Below are 19702 nucleotides of genomic sequence, written 5' to 3' on the forward strand. Positions count from 1 at the left end.
AAATTGTCTGTAAAATACGGTCCATTGGGTAAAGGATTAGAATTATTCATAAGATAGTTTCTACCTCAGTTGGTGCTGAAATTACTCACTCAGGGTATAATTAAGTCATAGATACATTGGCCTTCATGTGGATAAGGTGGAAAGGAAATAATTTCTGTTCCGATTGGGTGTTTTCTGATGTTTGACAAGCATATGGTGTGTTAATCCATGAACTGAGGAAAACTCAGAGTCCCTGTGAAGTTTTTTTGGGTTTTGTTTCTTTTCTCCCAAGAGAATTGGAGAAGAACTGACTAGGGAGGGAAGGAATAAGAACTGAAAAAGCTTCAGCTTGTAAACAGGATGACAGCAATGAAATCTGATGGATAAGGATGAAGTAACAAAGTTGCAGCTTGAGAAAGAAGAAAGCAGCAAAAAGGAGGACTGGTGCCAAGATTCTAGGCTGAGCGGGCACAGGGCTTGGTGTGCCAGGGTGTTCTGAGAGGGTCAGGACAGGCTGTACCCCCTCGTGGTTGGCCTCCCCCGCATACAGAAGCCTTAACAGAGAGCCTTGCATTTAGTTACCCCCTTGACTTGCCCAACCCTTCTGCAGAGATGATGTTCAAACATGGCCTGGTGAGTGCATGTGCAATCTAACAAAGTACAAATGCTCAGACATTGCAGACAAATTAAAATTTATTGAGACAAACAAATGCACCTACTCAGGACTACAGTTAAGCATTTACTATTAACCAAAAGAGTCGTGTTCACATTCCAGATAAGTCTACATGGGAAAGCATTCAGAATTTACTAGGTTTTTCTACTTCACTATTTCATCTACAATAGGGACAACAAACTTGACACTCAGGAGTTGGTGGGCTCTCGTTACATAGCTACACATGGAACAGAGACAGATAACAGTGACTTTGAGAAAAAGGTATAAAAAGACCAAAACCACCCACTGTAGAAAGGGCTCTTGGATGTTACTGTACAGTGTGGTCAAGGTTAAAAACAAAACTGTAGATGGCATCCTGGGAGGAGGAGAGGGGCAGACCTGGACAGACACGTTGTCATTCACTGCTGAGTGTGGGAAGATGGGCATCAAGGAGGAAGAACTGGTTCTGTAGGAAGGTGTTCCCTACCTTGCCTACAACATGCCTAGAATGTTGGTGGAAACAAAAAGACACTAATATGGTAGACAACTAACCACTGTGGAATAAAATTCTGGGGCTTAAGTTAAATGCTAAGGAAATGGTATCAAATAAAAGAACCATTTATAGAATAAGAATAAAACCATTCACTAAGGAGGTTCCAAAAATGAGTTATTGAAGTTTCAACTCCATACCTGTCTCCAATAAGGGAATGATTATCACAGTACTATATTTTTCAATCAATATTTTGATGGATACTTTGTCAATATATAAAGGACTCCTACCAAAAAAAAAAGAAAAGAAAAAAATTCTTCTAAGGACTAAGTAACTAAAAAGTCACATCTTTAGTACTTACGCAAAGTATCTTTGAAAAAAACTAATGCTGTCTTACCAAAGTGAGGCATGAAAAGTGGCATTAATGTTGTTCCATTGATTTTGGGTTCCAGTCTTAGGAGGGCTTTTTATTTAATATTTTAATGAATCAAAATATCTTCTTGGAATATCTCTGAAAATGAGCATCTCATTACCTTCCTGGGAATTAACTAGTGAGCACTCTTCTCCATCATTAAGTTAATGCTAAGGATCTTTAAGTGTCATCTTAATTTGACACTTGTCATAAGATAATTAGGCAAATTAAAATCAGTGGTTCACTCTGTTCCTAGAAGTTTCTCTAAGTGAAACCAATTTGTCGATTTTAATTTGTTCTCTTGTGCATTTTTCTAAGCTCAGAGGAGACAATAACAATGGTTTTCTCTGATGGCCTAGACTGAGATTTTTTAATATGTCTCGATTCTTTTATATACGTGATTATAATTTAGCTGCAATTAAGCACCTGTTTTTATAAATTATCATCTCAGAGTTTTGTTCAAGTGAGGAAAAAAACTGAAACCGGAGTGATGGAGCTGAGATCCCAATACAGAGCTTGCCTGTGGTCACCTGACACCTAGGGTCCTGGCTGGTCTCACTTCTTTCAGGCTGAACAAGTTCAGTGTATCAAGTAAGTTCATGTTCCATCTGAGCGAACTCCAGGGATAAGGCAAGTGGGCCTGGCCAACTCAGGGATTTGAAATTACTAGTTTGAGGTGAGTTGGTAAAGTAGAAACAAATGGTCAGTTTGGGATAGGGATTGGTCAGCTGCCACTATAATCCTAGTTTGGCTGAATATATTTTTTGCCTGAGTTTGTGTGGCCTCCTTATGGACTGGCTGGAGTGCAGGAAGGGAAGAAAAACAAATGTGGGCCACAGAGCCTTGCTGGGTGGCTGGTGGGGAAGGTGAAAACCAGGTGGGGCAGGAGCTTAAGGCCCATACTGAACTAAATGGGGCCACTTGGAAGACTACTCTTTGGTACTTATATCGGGAGAAATCCTAAAGATTGTAGAGATGATGGCCCTACCAAATTTGGAGATGGATTCTAATCAGGAGTTGACTTAGGGCAAAGAAATGCAACGGTGAAGGGCTTTCTTCATGAGTCCTTTGATACATGTATGGGGGAGGGGATGAGCACAGAATTAGCTCTTTATCCCACCCTGGCTTCCCATGTGCTGTCATAAAGTTCTTTCTGGGCCTCCATCTGAGATTCTTTACAAATGTTAAGTGATCAAAGAAAATCTGTAGAGCTTTTGTAGCCTTATCATGATGTGTGGATAGATAGGGGCAAAACTGAAAGACTGAGTTAAGGATGCAAAATTTTCTTCTGCTAGGGAACAGCGAGGAGACTGTCTTCTTAGAGAGCAGGGGATATGTGTACATGCCTTACAAAAAGCCCTTGAGTAGGTAGGGGAGAGAGGGGCCTGCCACAGACAGGACTGCCACAGCCCGAAGCGGGGTTGGAGCTGAAATGAGAGCAATGGCTTGTGAAGCTGCCCACGTGGGAGTCTCATGGCTTCTGTGAGGAAAGCGATTTAGGCAGACAGAGGCTTATCCAAATCAAAGAGGCTTCCAGTAGCTCTGCTGCCGCAGATGGAAGCAGCCTCCTCAGCCTGTAGGCTACAAGTGCCAACTGGTAGTGCAAAAAAAAGGACTTTGATACAGATTTGCTATTCCAGAAATGACGATCCAGGTCTAGACAAGCTGACAAATGTGTAATTGTTTTTCAAAGTTTTTTAATAGATACCCAACTCCCCCCCTTTTTTATCAGAGTGGTGTGTACAGTGTCTTCTGTATATACTTACCTATTTATGCACGTACAGACAGAAGTATTCAGATACCTTTTTTAATAAAGAAAATCAATTCCCCAAAGGGACTCTTGACTGAATTAAGGCTGTTATTTGTAGGAAGCCAGATCAAGTGAAGTGAAAAACTGATTTGTAATAATAGACACCAGGGGTGGCGGGGGGTAGGTTGGGCAGGGGGGAAAAGGTACAGTGTGGTGTGTTTTCCACAACATCTACAGGACACAATAAAAGCACTTAGACACGGTAAGGCCGGGAACCATGCTGTAATAACCGCCCATGTGGGTGACTGGAAAGGGTCTTTGACATTTAGAGGGTGGGGCTCCCTGCACTGTCAGAATCCCACATACATCACATGCTTGTTGTAAAAAAACTCACAGAAGGGAAGGAGGCTCTCATTCGGCCAGCCATTCCCCTGTCTATAAAACAAAGCACAACACCCTTCTTCCCACACGCCGTATGCAAAATCAGCATGATCCGGGAATAAGGAGTTGTCTTCCAAAACCCTAGCTTGGGTGGAGAGGGCGATGATGAAGAAGAGGCTGTGTGCTGTGGAGTTTTAGAGACAAATGCAGGAACGGGAATTGACTTGCAATTCTGTGCAGACCTCGTGTCCTCCTCCGTGTGGGAACTACCATATGTACCCGACCTCATCCTCTTTGTCGTCGTCCTCATCCTCGTCATCCTCCGTCACTGCCCGGGCATGCACCCGCGGCTTCCCCAGTCTGTCCTTGGGTCCCAGCTCCTGCTCATCCTCCAGGTCATCCAGCAGAACCACAGAGCCACCGCTGCCAAAATCCCCCGAGGTCTCCTGCTCCTCCTCTGAAAGGAGGAAGAAGAGATGGAAGGTAAGTTTCTGCTATGCCACACGACCTCCTTAGCTGTAGGGCAAAACCATGCAGTTTACCTTCTGATCATGGGAGCATCCCCATCTACCTGGTAGGGACCACAAGCTTCAGTCTGTTAAAAGCTCCAGAATTCTGGGAGGTTTATCTTGAGAGTCACTCTTGGCCTGCAGCCAGTCCCTGACTGTCAAAAACTGCTATCCAGTTCAATGGTCACGGTGAGCTCCTGCCACTCAGAAAACTAGCTATGCATCATCTCATGTGATTCCAGGTTTACTGTATCTCCATTGTCAACTTGCTCACTGTAGACCACAGTGACTTCTTGAGATTCTTCTGCCCAGATCCTCATACAGTGAGTACCTACAAGTCTCTAGAGGTCACTGAGGGGCAGTTAGAGAAGGCCTTACTCACCACAGTTCACAGCACCCTGTTTCCTGGAGCCGGCTAGCTCATTGCCATATTTATCCACACACCAGCACTGCCCCGTGCTGCCATGGCACTGTGTGGCTTTGTAATAGCCCTCCTCATTACACCGAGGGATGAATGCTCCTAGGGGAACAAAAGGTACAGCTTGAATCAGAAAGTCGAAATTGCTCAGTTGCATCTGACTCTTTGTGACGCCACGGACTGTACAGTCCATGGAATTCTCTAGGCCAGAATACTGGAGTGGATAGCCTTTCCCTTCTCCAGGGGATCTTCCCAACCCAGGGATCAAACCCAGGTCTCCCACATTGCAGGCAGATTCTTTACCAGCTGAGCCACAAGGGAAGCCCAAGAATACTGGAGTGGGTAGCCTATCCCTTCTCCAGTGGATCTTCCTGACCCAGGAATCATACCCGGGTCTCCTGCATTACAGGCAGATTCTTTATGAACTGAGCTTGAATCAGAGAAGTGCACAGATAGAGTTAATGCCTTCTAAGACACACAACTTCTGTAGAAAAACATCTACTTCTGCTTTATTGATTATGCCAAACCCTTTAACTGTGTAGATCACATGGAAAATTCAAAAGATGGGAATACCAGACTATCATACCTGGCTCTTGAGAAATCTGTATGCAGGTCAAGAGGCAACAGTTAGAACTGGACATGGAACAGCAGACTGGTTCCAAATCAGGAAAGGAGTATGTCAAGGCTGTATATTGTCACCCTGCTTATTTAACTTATATGCAGAGTACATCATGAGAAATGCCAGGCTGCATGAAGCACAAGTTGGAATCAAGATTGTTGGGAGAAACATCAAGAACCTCAGAAATGCAGATGACACCACCCTTCTGGCAGAAAGAGGAGAGGAACTAAAGAGCCTCTTGATGAAAGTGAAAGAGGACAGTGAAAAAGCTGGCTTAAAACTCAACATTCAAAAAACAAAGATCATGGCATCAGGTCCCATCACTTCATGGCAAAAAGATACGGAAACAATGGAAACAGTGAGAGATTTTATTTTCCTGGGCTCCAAAACCACTGCAGATGGTAACTGCAGCCATGAAATTAAAAGATGCTTGCTCCTTGGAAGAAAAGCTATGACCAACCTAGACAGCATATTAAAAAGCAGAGACATTACTTTGCCGACAAAGGTCCATCTAGTCAAAGCTATGGTTTTTCCAGTAGTCATGTATGGACATCAGTTGAACTATAAAGAAAGCTGAGCACCAAAGAATTGATGCTTTTGAACTGTGGTGTTGGAGAAGACTCTTGAGAGTCCCTTGGACTGCAAGGAGATCCAACCAGTCGAGCCTAAAGGAAATCAGTCCTGAATATTCACTAGAAGGACTGATGCTGAAGCTGAAACTGCAGTATTTTGGCCACGTGACTCACTGGAAAAGACCCTGATGATGGGAAAGATTGAAGACAGGAAAAGAAGGGGATGACAGAGGATGAGATGGTTGGATGGCATCACCGACTCGATGGACATGAGTTTGAGCAAGCTCCAGGAGTTGGTGATGGACAGGGAAGCCTGGCGTGCTGTAGTCCATGGGGTCTCAAAGAGTTGGACACGACTGAGTGACAACTGAAGACAGACAAGAGGGCTCACACATCAGACAGTATTTGCTATTGAGCCAGCAAGACAGAATGGCATGCTTCATTATAATCTAGTCAAGGTTTCAGGGGCCTAGGACTTACTCAAGGTTAGACAGGATTCCTTCTTTGATCATGAGTTCTACTTTTCCCTGTGGTCCTACTCTTACTTTTATTTCAGAATTTTCCCAAATTTTATTGAAATGTAATCAACATATAATTGGCATGATCTTCCCAGGTGGTGCTAATAGTAAAGAATCCGCCTGCCAATACAGAAGACACAAGAGACATGGGTTTGACCCCTGAATCAGGAAGATCCCCTGGAGGAGGAAATGGCAATCCACTCCAGTATTCTTGCCTGGGAAATTCCATGGACAGAAGAGCCTGGCAGGCTACAGTCCATGGGGCTACATGGATTTGGACACAACTGAGCAACTGAGCACACACACACATAATTGACATATAACACTGTAGAAGATTAAGGTGTACAGCATAATACTTTGACTTATATACTGTGAAATGATAACCATAATAATTTTTGGTTGCATCCAACATCTCATATAGAAAAAAAGTTTTTTTCCTTGTGAGAACTCTCAGGATTTACTCTCTTAACACTTTCATATCTACTATACTACAGTGTTAACTATAGTATAGTATATACTATATTGTGTTGTATATCTTCAATATTTATTTATCTCTGAACTGGAAGTTTGTACCTTTTGACCACCTTCATTCAATTCTCCCACTGTTGATACCCTGCCTGTGTTTACCACGAGTTTCATCTATTAATATTTCTTCATGAGTTTAAGATTAAACATACAAGTGACCATATGCACAGAGTTGGACACGACTGAAGCGACTTAGTAGCAGTGGCAGCAGCAGCAGACCATATGGTATTTTCTTTCTCTGACTTATTTCACTTAGGATAATGCCCTCAGCATCCATCTATGTTGTCGCAATTGGCAAGATTTCCTTTCTTTTTTATGGATGAATGATATACTGTTATACACATATACTCACACACACACACACCCATGCATACACTTCTTTATCCATTCATCCATCAAAGAACGCTTAGGTTGTTTTCATATCTTGGCCAATGTGAACATGAGTATGCAGATTTCTCTTTAGTATATTCATTTCCTTTGGATATATCCCCAGAAGTGAATTTCTGGACCATATGATGCTGCTGCTGCTAAGTCACTTCCGTCGTGTCCGACTCTGTGCGACCCCAGAGATGGCAGCCCACCAGGCTCCCCCATCCCTGGGTTTCTCCAGGCAAGAACACAGGAGTGGGTTGCCATTTCCTTCTCCAATGTATGAAAGTGAAAAGTGAAAGTGAAATCGCTCAGTTGTGTCTGACTCGTAGCGACCCCATGGACTGCAGCCCACCAGGCTCCTCTGTCCATGGGATTTTCCAGGCAAGAGTACTGGAGTGGGGTGCCATTGCCTTCTCTGCTGGATCATATAGTAGTTTTTTTTTTTAATTTGGTGGGGGGGAACCTCCATACTGTTTCATTCCATTGTGGCTGCACCAATTTATAATCCCAGCAACAGTGCACAACAGTACTCCTTTTCCCACATCCTTGCCAGCATTTGTTATTCCTGTTCCTTTTTCAAGATCACCCTTCTCACAGGCAGAATCTGATATCTTACTGTGGTTTTGGTTTGCATTTCTCTGACGATTAGTGATGCTGAGCAACTTTTCCTGTCCCTGTTGACTATTGCAAATTGCATCGTCTGCAAACAAAGAAAATTTTACATATCCCTTTCCACCTTGGATTCTTGCCTGATTGCTCTGTCTAGGACTTCCAGTATTACACTGAATAGGAGTGGTGATACCTTTGTCTTTTTTCTTGATCTTAGAGGAAAAGCTTTAAACCTTTCACCATTGAATAGGATGCTAGCTGTGGTTGTCATATGTGGTCTTTATTAAATTGGGGTACATTGCTTTAATACATAATTTATTGAGGTTTTTATCATGAACAAATGTTCACTTTTGTCAAATGGATTGACTGCATCTATTGAGATGATCATATAATATTTTTCTTTCATTTTATTAATGTGATGCATCACTTGGCTGATTTGTATGTGTAGAACCATCATTACATCCCAGGGACAAATCCTACTTGATCATGGTGAATAACCCTTTTAATGTGATGCTTACTTTGGTTCACTAGTATTTTACTGAGAAATTTGTTTTTGTGCATCTGTATTCATCTGGGATATTGGCCTGTAGTTTCCTTGTAGAGTTTTTTCTGGCTTTAGTAACAAGGTAACTCTGGCTTCATAAAATGAGTTTGGGAGTGTTCCTCCCCTCTGAAATTTTTGGGAGGAGTTTGAGAATGATTGGTAGTTTTCTTTAAATATCTGGTAAAATTCACCAGTGAAGCTATCTGCTCTTGGTCCATTCTTTCCTGAGAGACTTTTCATTACTGATTAAATCTACTCACTAGTCTGTTCAGATTTTCTGTTTCTTCCTGATTAAAGTTTTTTTTTTAATACTTGAGAGAATCATAGGATTTTTTAATCCTTTATATATTTCTAATGAGTGGCACAATAAAAAAAAAAAAAAACCTGTGTTCCTGGAATAAATACTACTTGGTCATGATATATTGGATTTAATTTGCTGATCCTTTTATATCTGTGTTACTCAGTGACAGAGGTATATAATTTTGTTCAATTTCTATATCAAAGCAACTCTTTTGTAAACTGATTCAGGTACTTTTCTTTTTCTATACTCCAGATGTTTTGTATAAAATGAGAATGATCTCCATAAAGTATTCAGCTGTAGAAATATGTTGAGCCTAGTGCCTATTTTAGGAGGTGACAGTAGTATTTTGATTTAAATTAATTTTTTTCTTAGTTTAGTTGAGTCTTTTCTTCATGAGCCAAATATGGTAATTCATAATTGTTATGAGTCAGTTTATAGCAATGGTTTTCAAAGTGTGGGCCCAGAAGCAGCTGCAGCATCAGTGGGAAATAGCTTAGAAAATTTTTGAGCTTACCCCAAACCTACTGAGTTAAGAACTTTGACTGTAGGGCCCAGAAAACTAATAAACTCTCCAAGTGTTTCTGATGCACAGTGAAGTTTCAGAACCACAAACTTATAGTATGCATCTATATCTGTGGTTACAAGGCTTCCCAGGTAGCTCAGTGGTAAAAGAATCTGCCTGCCAATGCAGGAATTGCAAGAGATGCAAGTTCAATCCCAGGGTCAGGAAGATCCCCTGGAAGAGGAAATGGCAACCTACTCCAGTATTCCTGCCTGGAGAATACCATGGACAGAGGAGCCCGGCAGGCTACAATCCATAGGATTGCAAAGAGTTGGACACAATTGAGCATGCATGTGTGCATATCAGAGGTTACATCCCATTTTTAAATTCATGAGAACATTTGAGACTTTCATGTTGTCTATTTGATTTGTTTTTGCTTTAGTCTTAACTGTATTGTGCTTACAGCTTATTTGAAATTTTAGGTTTCTTTTTCTCCAGAAATGCATCTGAAGCCATGACTGTTCCTCTAAGTTTCATTTTAGTTGCTTCTCTCTCTCTCTCTCTCTCTTTTTGGCACACAGTGCTTTTATTTTCACCCATGTCTAAATGTTTTGTATTTTTACTTTATTCAGTTTTGACTACTAAAAAAAATCTAGACATGTAAGATTGGATAATCTTTTTTTACTTCCACTTGTAGAGAATGAATATGATCTATGGTACTTTTTTGAGATATTTAGTTTCAGCTTTTTTTTTTTTCCTGTGACTCTATTTCTGCTTTTTCTTTTTAATTGGAGGCTAGTTACTTTACAATATTGTGGTGGTTTTTGCCATACATTCACATGAATCAGCCATGGATGTACATGTGTTCTCCATCCTGACCCTCTTTCCCACCTCCCTCCCCATCCCATCCCTCAGGGTCATCCCAGTGCACCAGCCCTGAGCACCCTGTCTCATGCATCAAACCTGGACTGACGATCTATTTCACATATGATAATATACATGTTTCAATGCCATTCTCTCAAATCATCCTACCCTCACCTTCTCCCACAGAGTCCAAAAGTCTGTTCTTTACATCTGTGTCTCTTTGATGTCTCACATATAGGGTCATCGTTAACATCTTCCTAAATCCCATATATATGCATTAATATACTGTATTGGTGTTTTTCTTTCTGACTTACTTCACTCTGTATAATAGGCTCCAGTTTCATCCATCACATTAGAACTGATTCAAATGCATTCTTAACAGCTGAGTAATATTACATTGTGTATATGTACCATAGCTTTCTTATCCATTCATCTGCTGATGGACATCTAGGTTGCTTCCATGTCCTGGAAGACATGTGTAAACAGTGCTGCGATGGACATTGGGGTACACGTGTCTCTTTCAATTCTGGTTTCCTCAGTGTGTTTGCCCAGCAGTAGGATTGCTGGGTCATACGGCAATTCTATTTCTAGTTTTTTAAGGAATCTCCACACTGTTCTCCATAATGGCTGTACTAGTTTGCATTCCTGCCAACAGTGTAAGAGGGTTCCCTTTTCTCCACACCCTCTTCAGCATTTATTGTTCATAGACTTTTTGATAGGAGCCATTCTAACTGTCATGAAATGGTACCTCATTGTGGTTTTGATTTGCATTTTTCTGATAATGAGTGATGTTGAGCATCTTTTCATGTGTTTGTTAGCCATCTGTATGTCTCCTTTGGAGAAATGTCTGTTTAGTTCTTTGGCCCATTTTTTGGTTGGGTCACTTATTTTTCTGGAATTGAGCTGCAGGAGTTGCTTGTATATTTTTGAGATTAATTCTTTGTCAGTTGCTTCATTTGCTATTATTTTCTCCCATTCTGAATATTATCTTTTCACCTTGCTTATAGTTTCCTTTGTTGTGCAAAAGCTTTTAATTTTAATTGGGTCTCTTTTGTTTATTTTTGCTTTTATTTCCAATACTCTAGGAGGTTGGGGCATAGAGTATTCCTGCTGTGATTTATGTCGGAAAGTGTTTTGCCTATGTTCTCCTCTAGGAGTTTTATAGTCTCTGGTCTTCCATTTAGATCTTTAATCCATTTTGAGTTTATTTTTGTGTATGGTGTTAGAAAGTGTTCTAGTTTCATTCTTTTAAAGTGGTTGACCAGTTGTCCCAGCATTACTTGTTAAAGAGATTGTCTTCTCCATTGTATATTCCTGCCTCCTTTGTCAAAGATAAGGTGTCCATAGGTGCATGGATTTATCTCTGGGCTTTCTATTTGGTTCCATTGATCTATGTTTCTGTCTTTGTGCCAGTACCATACTGTCTTGATGACTGTTGCTTTATAGTATAGTCTGAAGTCAGATAGGTTGATTCCTCCAGTTCCATTCTTCTTTCTCAAGATTGCTTTGGCTGTTCGAGGTTTTTGTATTTCCATACAAATTGTGAAATTATTTGTTCTAGTTCTCTGAAAAATACCATTTGTAGCTTGATAAGGATTGCATTGAATCTATAGATTGCTTTGGGTAGTATACTCATTTTCACTATATTGATTCTTCTGAGCCATGAACATGGTACATTTCCCCAACTATTTGTGTCATCTTTGATTTCTTTCATTAGTGTTTTATAGTTTTCTATATATCCATGACAAATGTGTGTTTAAAAAGACTCTCTATTCTGTGCTCATGTACAAGAATACCTATATTAAAATGCTAATGAATTATATTGTTTATTTCTTCTTTTGTCTCCTTGAACTATAATTTTTCAAGAAGAGGTATATTCAAGTCTCTAAATAGGTTAGGTATGACAGTTCCTGCAGTTCTGTTATTTTTGTGTGTTTGTTTCCTTTTAAAAAAATTTATATTGGACTACAGTGGATTAACAATATTGTGTTAGTTTCAGGTGTATAGTAAGTAAGGTGATTCAGTTATACATATATCTGGATTCCCTGGTGGCTCAGACAATAAAGAGTCTGCCTGCAATGCAGGAGAAATGGGTTCGATCCCCAGGTCAAGAAGATTCCCCCGGAGAAGGAAATGGCAACCCACTCCAGTAGTCTTGCCTGGAAAATCCCATGGATGGGGAGTCTGGCAGGCTACAGTCCAGAGGGTCATGAAGAGTCAGACATGACTTGAGTGACTTCACTTTCACTTATTCTTTTTGAAGTTATTTTCCTATTTATTACAGAATATTGAATAGTGTTCCCCGTGCTAACAAACACTATTTTAAATGTAGTAGTGTGTCTATGTCAACCCTACAATTTTCTTTCTTTGTCTGATCTTGTCTGGTTTTTGTATTAGGGTGATGGTGGCCTCATGGGTAGAGTTTGGGAGTGTTCCTTCCTTTGCATTTTTTTGGAAGAGTTTCAGAAGATAGGTGTCAGCTCTTTTCAAAATATCTGAGAGAATTCGCCTGTGAAGCCATTTGATCCTGGACTTTCGTTTGTCAGGAGTTTTTAAATCACAGTTTCAATTTCAGTGCTTATGATTAGTCTGTTCATATTTTCTATTTCTTCCTGGTTCAGTCTTGGAAGGTTGCATCTTTCTGAGAATTCACCCATTTCTTCTTGATTGTCCATTTTATTGGCACATAGTTGCTTGTAGCTGTCTATTATGATCTTTTGTATTTCTGTGGTGTCCATTGTAACTTCTCCTTTTATATTTCTAAATTCATTGATTTGAGTCCTCTCCCTTTTTTTCATGATGAGGCTGGCTAAAAGTTTATCAATTTTGTTTATCTTTTCAAAGAATCAGCTTTTAGTTTCATTGATCTTTTCTACTGTTTTCTCTATTTGATTTATTTCAGCTCTGATCTTTATGATTTCTTTCTGTCTACTAACTTTTTGAGTTTTGTTTGTACTTCTTTCTCTAGTTGCTTCAGGAATAAGGTTAGATTGTTTATTTGGGGTTTTTCTTGTTTTCTGAGGTAAGATTGAATTGCTATAAACTTTCCTCTTAAAACTTTTTTTTTTTTTTTTTTTTGCTGTGTCTCATAGGTTTTGGATGGTGATGTTTTCGTTGTGATTTGTCTCTAGATTTTTTTTTATTTCTTCATAGGTTTTGGATGGTGATGTTTTCATTGTGATTTGTCTCTAGATATTTTTTTATTTCTTCTTTGATTTCTTCAGTTATCCATTGGTTGTTTAGTAGCATATTGTTTAGCTGCCATATATTTGCATTTTTACAGTGTTTTTATTGTAGTTGATTTCTAATCTCACAGCATTGTGGTCAGAAAAGGTGCTTGATATGATTTCAGTTTTCTTAAATTTACCAAGGCTTGCTTTGTGGCCCAACATGTGATTACTCCTGGAGAATGCTCCATGTGCATTTGAAAAGAATGTGTATTCTGCTGCTTTTAGATGGAATGTTCTATAAATAAAGTCCATCTGGTCTAATGTATCATCCAAGGTCTGTGTTTCCTTATTGGTTTTGTGTCTGGATCATCTGTTAAAGTCCCTTACTTTTACTGTGTCACTATCAATTTCTCCTTTTATGGCTATTAATATTTTCCTTATATATTGCAGTGCTCCTATGTTGGTTGCATATATAGTTACAATTGTTATAATGTTACATTTTGTTTTAAAATTATAGATATACCTGTTGAGGTATAGTAATAGTATAGTAAAAGAAACATTTCAGCAAGATAATATTACATAATTCTCTTAAGAACTAAAAGTAGGCAGCTTTTAATAGTATCTGTCTCACAATAAATGAGTTTGGCCCGTTCACATTTATTGTGATTATAGATATGCTTGTTTTTATATCTACCACTGTACTTTGTATTCCCTATCTTCCCTCTTTCCCTCTTTTTGTAGAAATGATCAAATTTTCTTTTTTCCATGGTTTTCATATATTTAAAAACTATATATTCTTTCCCCAATATTTTTATTGTTACCTTAAAATACACAGAAGTATATTTTACCTAATAAGCTCTAAAGTTAATCTATGTTTTATTTCTGAATAAATAAAAAGCTTAACATATTTTTTCACTGACCCCAACAGTCTGAAATGATGATTCTACCTTGTTATCAAAATATTTTGATTGGTCCTATTTATTTAGATATAGCAGCATGCCTTATGAGATAAAATGTGGAAAAGAAGTAATTCCTTCTGGGATTATTTGTCTTTTGCATATTAAAACCTTTAGTGATATTTTAGTAAGTCTTGGGTTAGTAAGCTTACTGAATCTGTGGTTTGAGAATATCTCTGTCATCACACTTGGATGATCACTGTGATAAATTTAATATTTCCAGTTCAAAGTGATTTTCTCCTCTTAAATCACTGATACCAATCTGATTCTCACTCAATTGTAGGTAATATTTAGTTATGACAGGTTTTTTTTTTTCATTCTTAGGATGTGTTTGATGATTGTATGCTCATCTACAATGGGATAATTCTCCTCAGTGTTATCTAAGTAGTAACATTATATGTCAGTCATCTGAGGATGGAGGTCTCTGCTTACCACTCTAGATTTCTACTGCCTAATTTTGTGATTTTTTTTTTTTTAGAATGACTGTTTTTAAATTTACCGTTTATTTCTCAGACTAGACCTGGAAAGAAGGGTAGTAAGGCAGGCAGTAACCTCAGATCCAGCTACTACTCAAACAAACTACTCAATTCTAGCAACTACTCAAACAAACATTGATCACTATTCCAAGATGACTAGGCGCCCAAAGATCAAATGATATCACAGAAAGGACATTTCCCCCAGTGAAAAGTAATTCTGCTGGTGCCACAAAGAAGTAGTGCTCATATTCTAACTTAGATGTTCAGTCAGTGCACAGAACTCCTGGTCTGCAGGGAAAAGGAGGAAGGGGAAAAAAGAAGATGCTTTCAATAAACAAAAAGCAGGGAAGATTTTGCCAACAAATAGAAAGCTGAGGAAATGCTGATCCTTATCCTTGAGCTGCAGTTGGAAAACAAGAGCACTTAATAGAGCAAAGAAAAATGCATACCAAGTTGAGACCCCAGGATGGTTAGAAGCAGGTGCTGTTCTATATCTATAATGTAATAAAATTATCATTTTTCCTAAGTAGGCAGTAATTATACCTGATTATAATTTGTTATTGCTTGTTTTTGCTCAGAATGTGAATGCCCCTGAATACACATTTATTAGATTTCCCCATGCAAAAAAATAATTTGTAGGCAGATAAATGGTATTTTTATGAGTCAGCTAGAATAATATCCCTTATGTGGAGAGGTGTGATAAAGTGTGTTTCAAAACTAGGTGGGATTCACAGTAGGAAAGAGGTAAGCCTTTTATTCCTATGAATTGGAGAAAATAATATTATCTCAGACCACATTACTTTACAAATATATCATTATTAATGAAGCAGTAAGAAGATATCCATATATCCAAAATAAATTAATTTTTAAAAACAGCACTATTAGTTCTCTTAAGCACATCACTAAAACCCAAAATAACCTCCCATGTGGAAGCATCAGATTATTAAACACAAGTCCTTGCCCTGGAGGAAAGCCCCAGGGAAGACAGATCCAGAAAGATGTTTTTATGTCTTTCAATATCAGGGAAGAACCAACACTCATGTCCAGATCACAAAACTCGAGTTCTTGGTAGTTGAAAAGGGTGTTATCAGAAATGGAAAGTCTGAGGCAAGCCAGTGAAGTAAGTAATTTTTATAAGTAGAAGGAAGAAATAAGATCCACTTTGAGGTGACCCAAAAATCAGATGAAGAGAAAGGCCCAAGTTCTCAAACCATCTCCATTTGACAATCTGCAACAACCTTGCCCATTTCCTTCAAGAAAATAAAGAGATAACTTCTTGAAATGGCAGGCTGTTTAGGAGATACACCTGCTCCTGAATGCTTAACGAGAATAATCCTGAATTATTGTGTTGTGGCTGTCAGTTCTCTTTTTAAAAAGCAAGGAAAGCAACGCAGGCTCTTTTTGGGCAAACAAATGAGGTGTCTGTGATTATTTCAGCAATACTGGTCTGAGTACCACAACTACACTTGAGTGCTGCAGAAAGGAGGGTATGGGACAAAAGGGAACCTTCAACAGCCAGCCACAGATGTGTATGCCAGGGAAATACACACACACACACATCCCACTAGCTTCCACCTCAATGTTTGGATAAAAGAGGAGAAATGTAGAGACAGGGTCCAGGGATTACGCAGATGAAACAGAAATGTGTCGAAGTGCACTCAAGTCCTCAGACCCTGTCTGGTAAATTTAGAAGGGAATCAGTTCATCTTCCTCCTTGAATGGACAACTTGATCTGGGGAATATAGGAAATTCTATAATTTATAGATTTTATCATTTTAACTTGGAACACTTGAGAGCCACATTTAATGGATATACTTGAAAGAAAAAAAAAAATCCAAGATCAGGGAGGAGTTAGCAGTAAAGACAGTGCTCAATTTCAGCTCTGGTGACCTGCCCGCTGGTCCTGGGCTTACCTTTGATCTCTCTTTCAACTGATGGAGCAAGTAGCATTTCTCAGCCAGCTCTCTGATCCTCAAGAGTATGCCCTGTGGCCTGTGGCATATTACCAGCTTCCTAGAAGAACCTTGTCTTGGGTAAAATGAGGCATTTCTTTCACAAAGCACTGGTCCCTAATTGAATAACCGTTGCTGTGCTAGATATTACATGAGACACGGATGGTTTAATTAGTTGTTTAAATGAGTAGCAAGAAATGGTACTCACCCAACAGGCTTTTCCCCTTGCTCAACTTCTGGATCCTGTTCATTTCATTCTGGCAAGGGAGACCTAAAAAATAATTTATGAAAGTCAGTTTCCAGATGGTAAGGGATATAATGTCTAATGATTGGCTTCACTCTTGACGTGAAATGTAGACAATGACACACCTGGGAGTGGAATTACTCCATCTGCTGTTACTATGCAGCAAAACAAATTCAGGCCATTAGTGTTACTAATTTAAAAAAAAAACAAAACATCGTATACCACTAGGTACTTAAAATAGTATTTGGGGCTATTTGCATGTATATGAATCTTTTTTCTCACCACCAGTTTAAGCAGATATCAACTGTCTAGTAGGGCGGTTTCATTATTTACTTCCTCATATTTACCACCTCAGGTGGTATGGTGGTAAAGAATATGTGTGCCAGTACAGGACACACAAGAGACCACTCAGGTTCATTCCCTGGGTCAAGAAGATCCTCTGGAGTAGGAAATGGCAACCCACTCCAGTATGCTCGCCTAGAATATTCCATGGACAGAGGAGCCTGGCTGGCTATAGTCCATGGGGTTGCAAAGAACTGGACACGACTGAGCGACTGAGCATATAAGAAAAAGTCTCCTGTCAGCCAAGATTATATGAGCTGAGAACCAGGATGAAAGGTTATTAGTGGGTACATGTACTGAATCCACAGACTGGGACAAAAACTTAATCTACCCCATGTCTTGCTGCAGGATAGAAATACGATTACAATGGCTACTTCTGACTTCGTGACTCACTATCCCAGGAAAGTCAAACATAGGTCTCTAAGGACAACTCTGAAGGTACAGAAGAGATGTAGAGAAGCAGTGAGTATAGAAGAATAAGACCTTAACTCTGGATTCTGCCACCTCCTAGCTAAGTATTAATACTTTGGACCAGTCTCTTTATTGTGCTCAGCCTCCAAGTTTCTTCATTTAAAAAACAAATGCCATTACAAACAAACTCAAGTGCAGGGCTGATAGAGTGGGAGCCACATGGCTAAGGAGGGCATATGGAAGTGCGTGGTACCCTTTTGACTTCCACTCCAAGCAAAAAGAAGGGGGATCTCACTAATCTTAAATTTTACCATGACCTGCCATTGCTATGGCCCTGGGAGGCTCTGCTATTTGCTTACAGTCTTCCTACAGAGACCACAACATTCTGATTCTCAGGGCACTTACATACCTCTGGTTAGAGCAGTCACCTCATTCTAGCGGCCTGATATTACACCCCCAGGTGATCATTAGACCTGAGACGTTGCTTCTCACTCAGCCCCCACCTGGATTCTGGGGCTAAAACCACATGATTTTCTATGAACTCAAGCCCAAAGCTATCATTACGGTTAATGATGAACCACTACAAGCATTCCTATTGAAGTAAAAATCATGGCTATTATTAACATCGATTTGGAACGACCAGCTGATGTGATTAGAAAAGAGAAATAAATGAGGTATAAAAATTGAAAAGAGAAAAAATTATCACTCTTTCCAGATAATATGACTGCAAGCCTAAAAAATTCAAGGAAGCCAACCAGAATAAGTATCATCAATAAAATGAGAAAAATGGATTTTATTTGCACTGGCAACAATAATAAACACAAGGGAAGTATATCTGTGAGAACAAAACTTAGAGCTCCACTGGTTAACAGACAAACAGTATTCTAGGATAAAAGGAGTCAATATTATATAGCTCTCAACTCTAATTTTGTCTGATTCTAAAGAAATACCAGTAGGATTTTTAACGGAATAAACATTATAAAATTCAAAGAGTTCAAACTTACAGAACATATAACAATAAACATAAAAACAAGAATATTCAGGAAAATTCCGATAAAAAGATTAATGGTAGGAGGCTGTGGTTGTCATCGTTGTTCAGTCACTAAGTCCAACTCTTTGCGATCCCATGGATGGCAATTCACCAGGCTTCCCTGTCCTTCACTATCTCCCTACGTTTGCACATTCATATCCATTGAGTCATTGATGCTATCTAAGTATGTCATCTGCTGCCCCCTTCTCCTTTTGCCATCAATCTTTCCCAGCATCAGGATCTTTTCTAATGAGTCAGCTCTTTGTACCAGGTGGCCAAAGTATTAGAGCTTTAGCTTCAACATCAGTCCTTCTAATGAATATTCAGTGTTGATTTCCTTTAGGATTGACTGGTTTGATCTCCTTGCTTTCCAAGGGACTCTCAAGAGCTTTCTGAAGCACCACAATTTGAAAGCATAAATTCTTCGGCGCTCAGACTTCTTTTCCAATGGCAAAAATCAAAGAGGAACTAAAGCGCTTCTTGATGAGGGTGAAAGAGGAATGTGAAAAAACTGGCTTGAAACTCAACATTCAAAAAACTAAGATCATGGCATCCACTCCCATAACTTCTTGGAAAATAGATGGGGAAAATGTAGAAACAGTGACAAATTTTATTTTCTTGGGCTCCAAAATCCCTGCAGATGGTGACTCCAGGCATGAAATTAAAAGATGTTTGCTCCTAGGGAAAAAAGCTATGACAAACCTAGACAGCATATTAAAAAGCAGAGCTATCACTTTGCTGACCAAGCTGTAAGTCAAAGTTATGTTTTTTTCAGTAGATATGTATGGATGTGAGAGTTGAACCATAAAGAAGGCCAAAAAATTGATGCTTTAGAATTATGGTACTGGAAAAGACTCTTGAGAGTCCCTTGAACAACAAGGAGGCCAAACTAGTCAATCCCTAAGGAAATCAACCTTGAATATTCAGTAGAAGGACTGATGCTGAAGATGAAGCTGCAATACTTGGGCCACCTGATGTAAAGGACTGACTCACTGGAAAAGGTCCTGAAGCTGGGAAAGATTGAGGGCAGGAGGAGAAGGGGGCAACAGAGGATGAGATGGTTGGATGGCCTCATCAACTCAATGGACATGAGTTTGAGCAAAC

General features: G+C 39.4%; 1 protein-coding gene across 2 annotated transcripts in view; it reads right to left on the bottom strand.

Moving 5' to 3' along the window:
* Nucleotides 1-654: 654 nt before the first annotated feature.
* Nucleotides 655-19702, bottom strand: part of SPOCK1 (SPARC (osteonectin), cwcv and kazal like domains proteoglycan 1) — a 593060-nt gene continuing 574012 nt past the window's right edge. For both annotated transcript variants that reach the window (XM_027970268.2, XM_042250908.1), the window contains 3 exons: nt 16780-16842; nt 4556-4693; nt 655-4121 (listed from right to left, as the gene is read on the bottom strand). In XM_027970268.2, coding sequence (XP_027826069.1) covers nt 3931-4121; nt 4556-4693; nt 16780-16842 — 392 coding nt within the window. In that variant the 3' untranslated portion in view covers nt 655-3930. The remainder of the gene's footprint in view (nt 4122-4555; nt 4694-16779; nt 16843-19702) is intronic.

The sequence above is a fragment of the Ovis aries genome, chromosome 5 (genome assembly GCF_016772045.2).
Source record: "Ovis aries strain OAR_USU_Benz2616 breed Rambouillet chromosome 5, ARS-UI_Ramb_v3.0, whole genome shotgun sequence".
Classification (NCBI taxonomy): domain Eukaryota; kingdom Metazoa; phylum Chordata; class Mammalia; order Artiodactyla; family Bovidae; genus Ovis; species Ovis aries.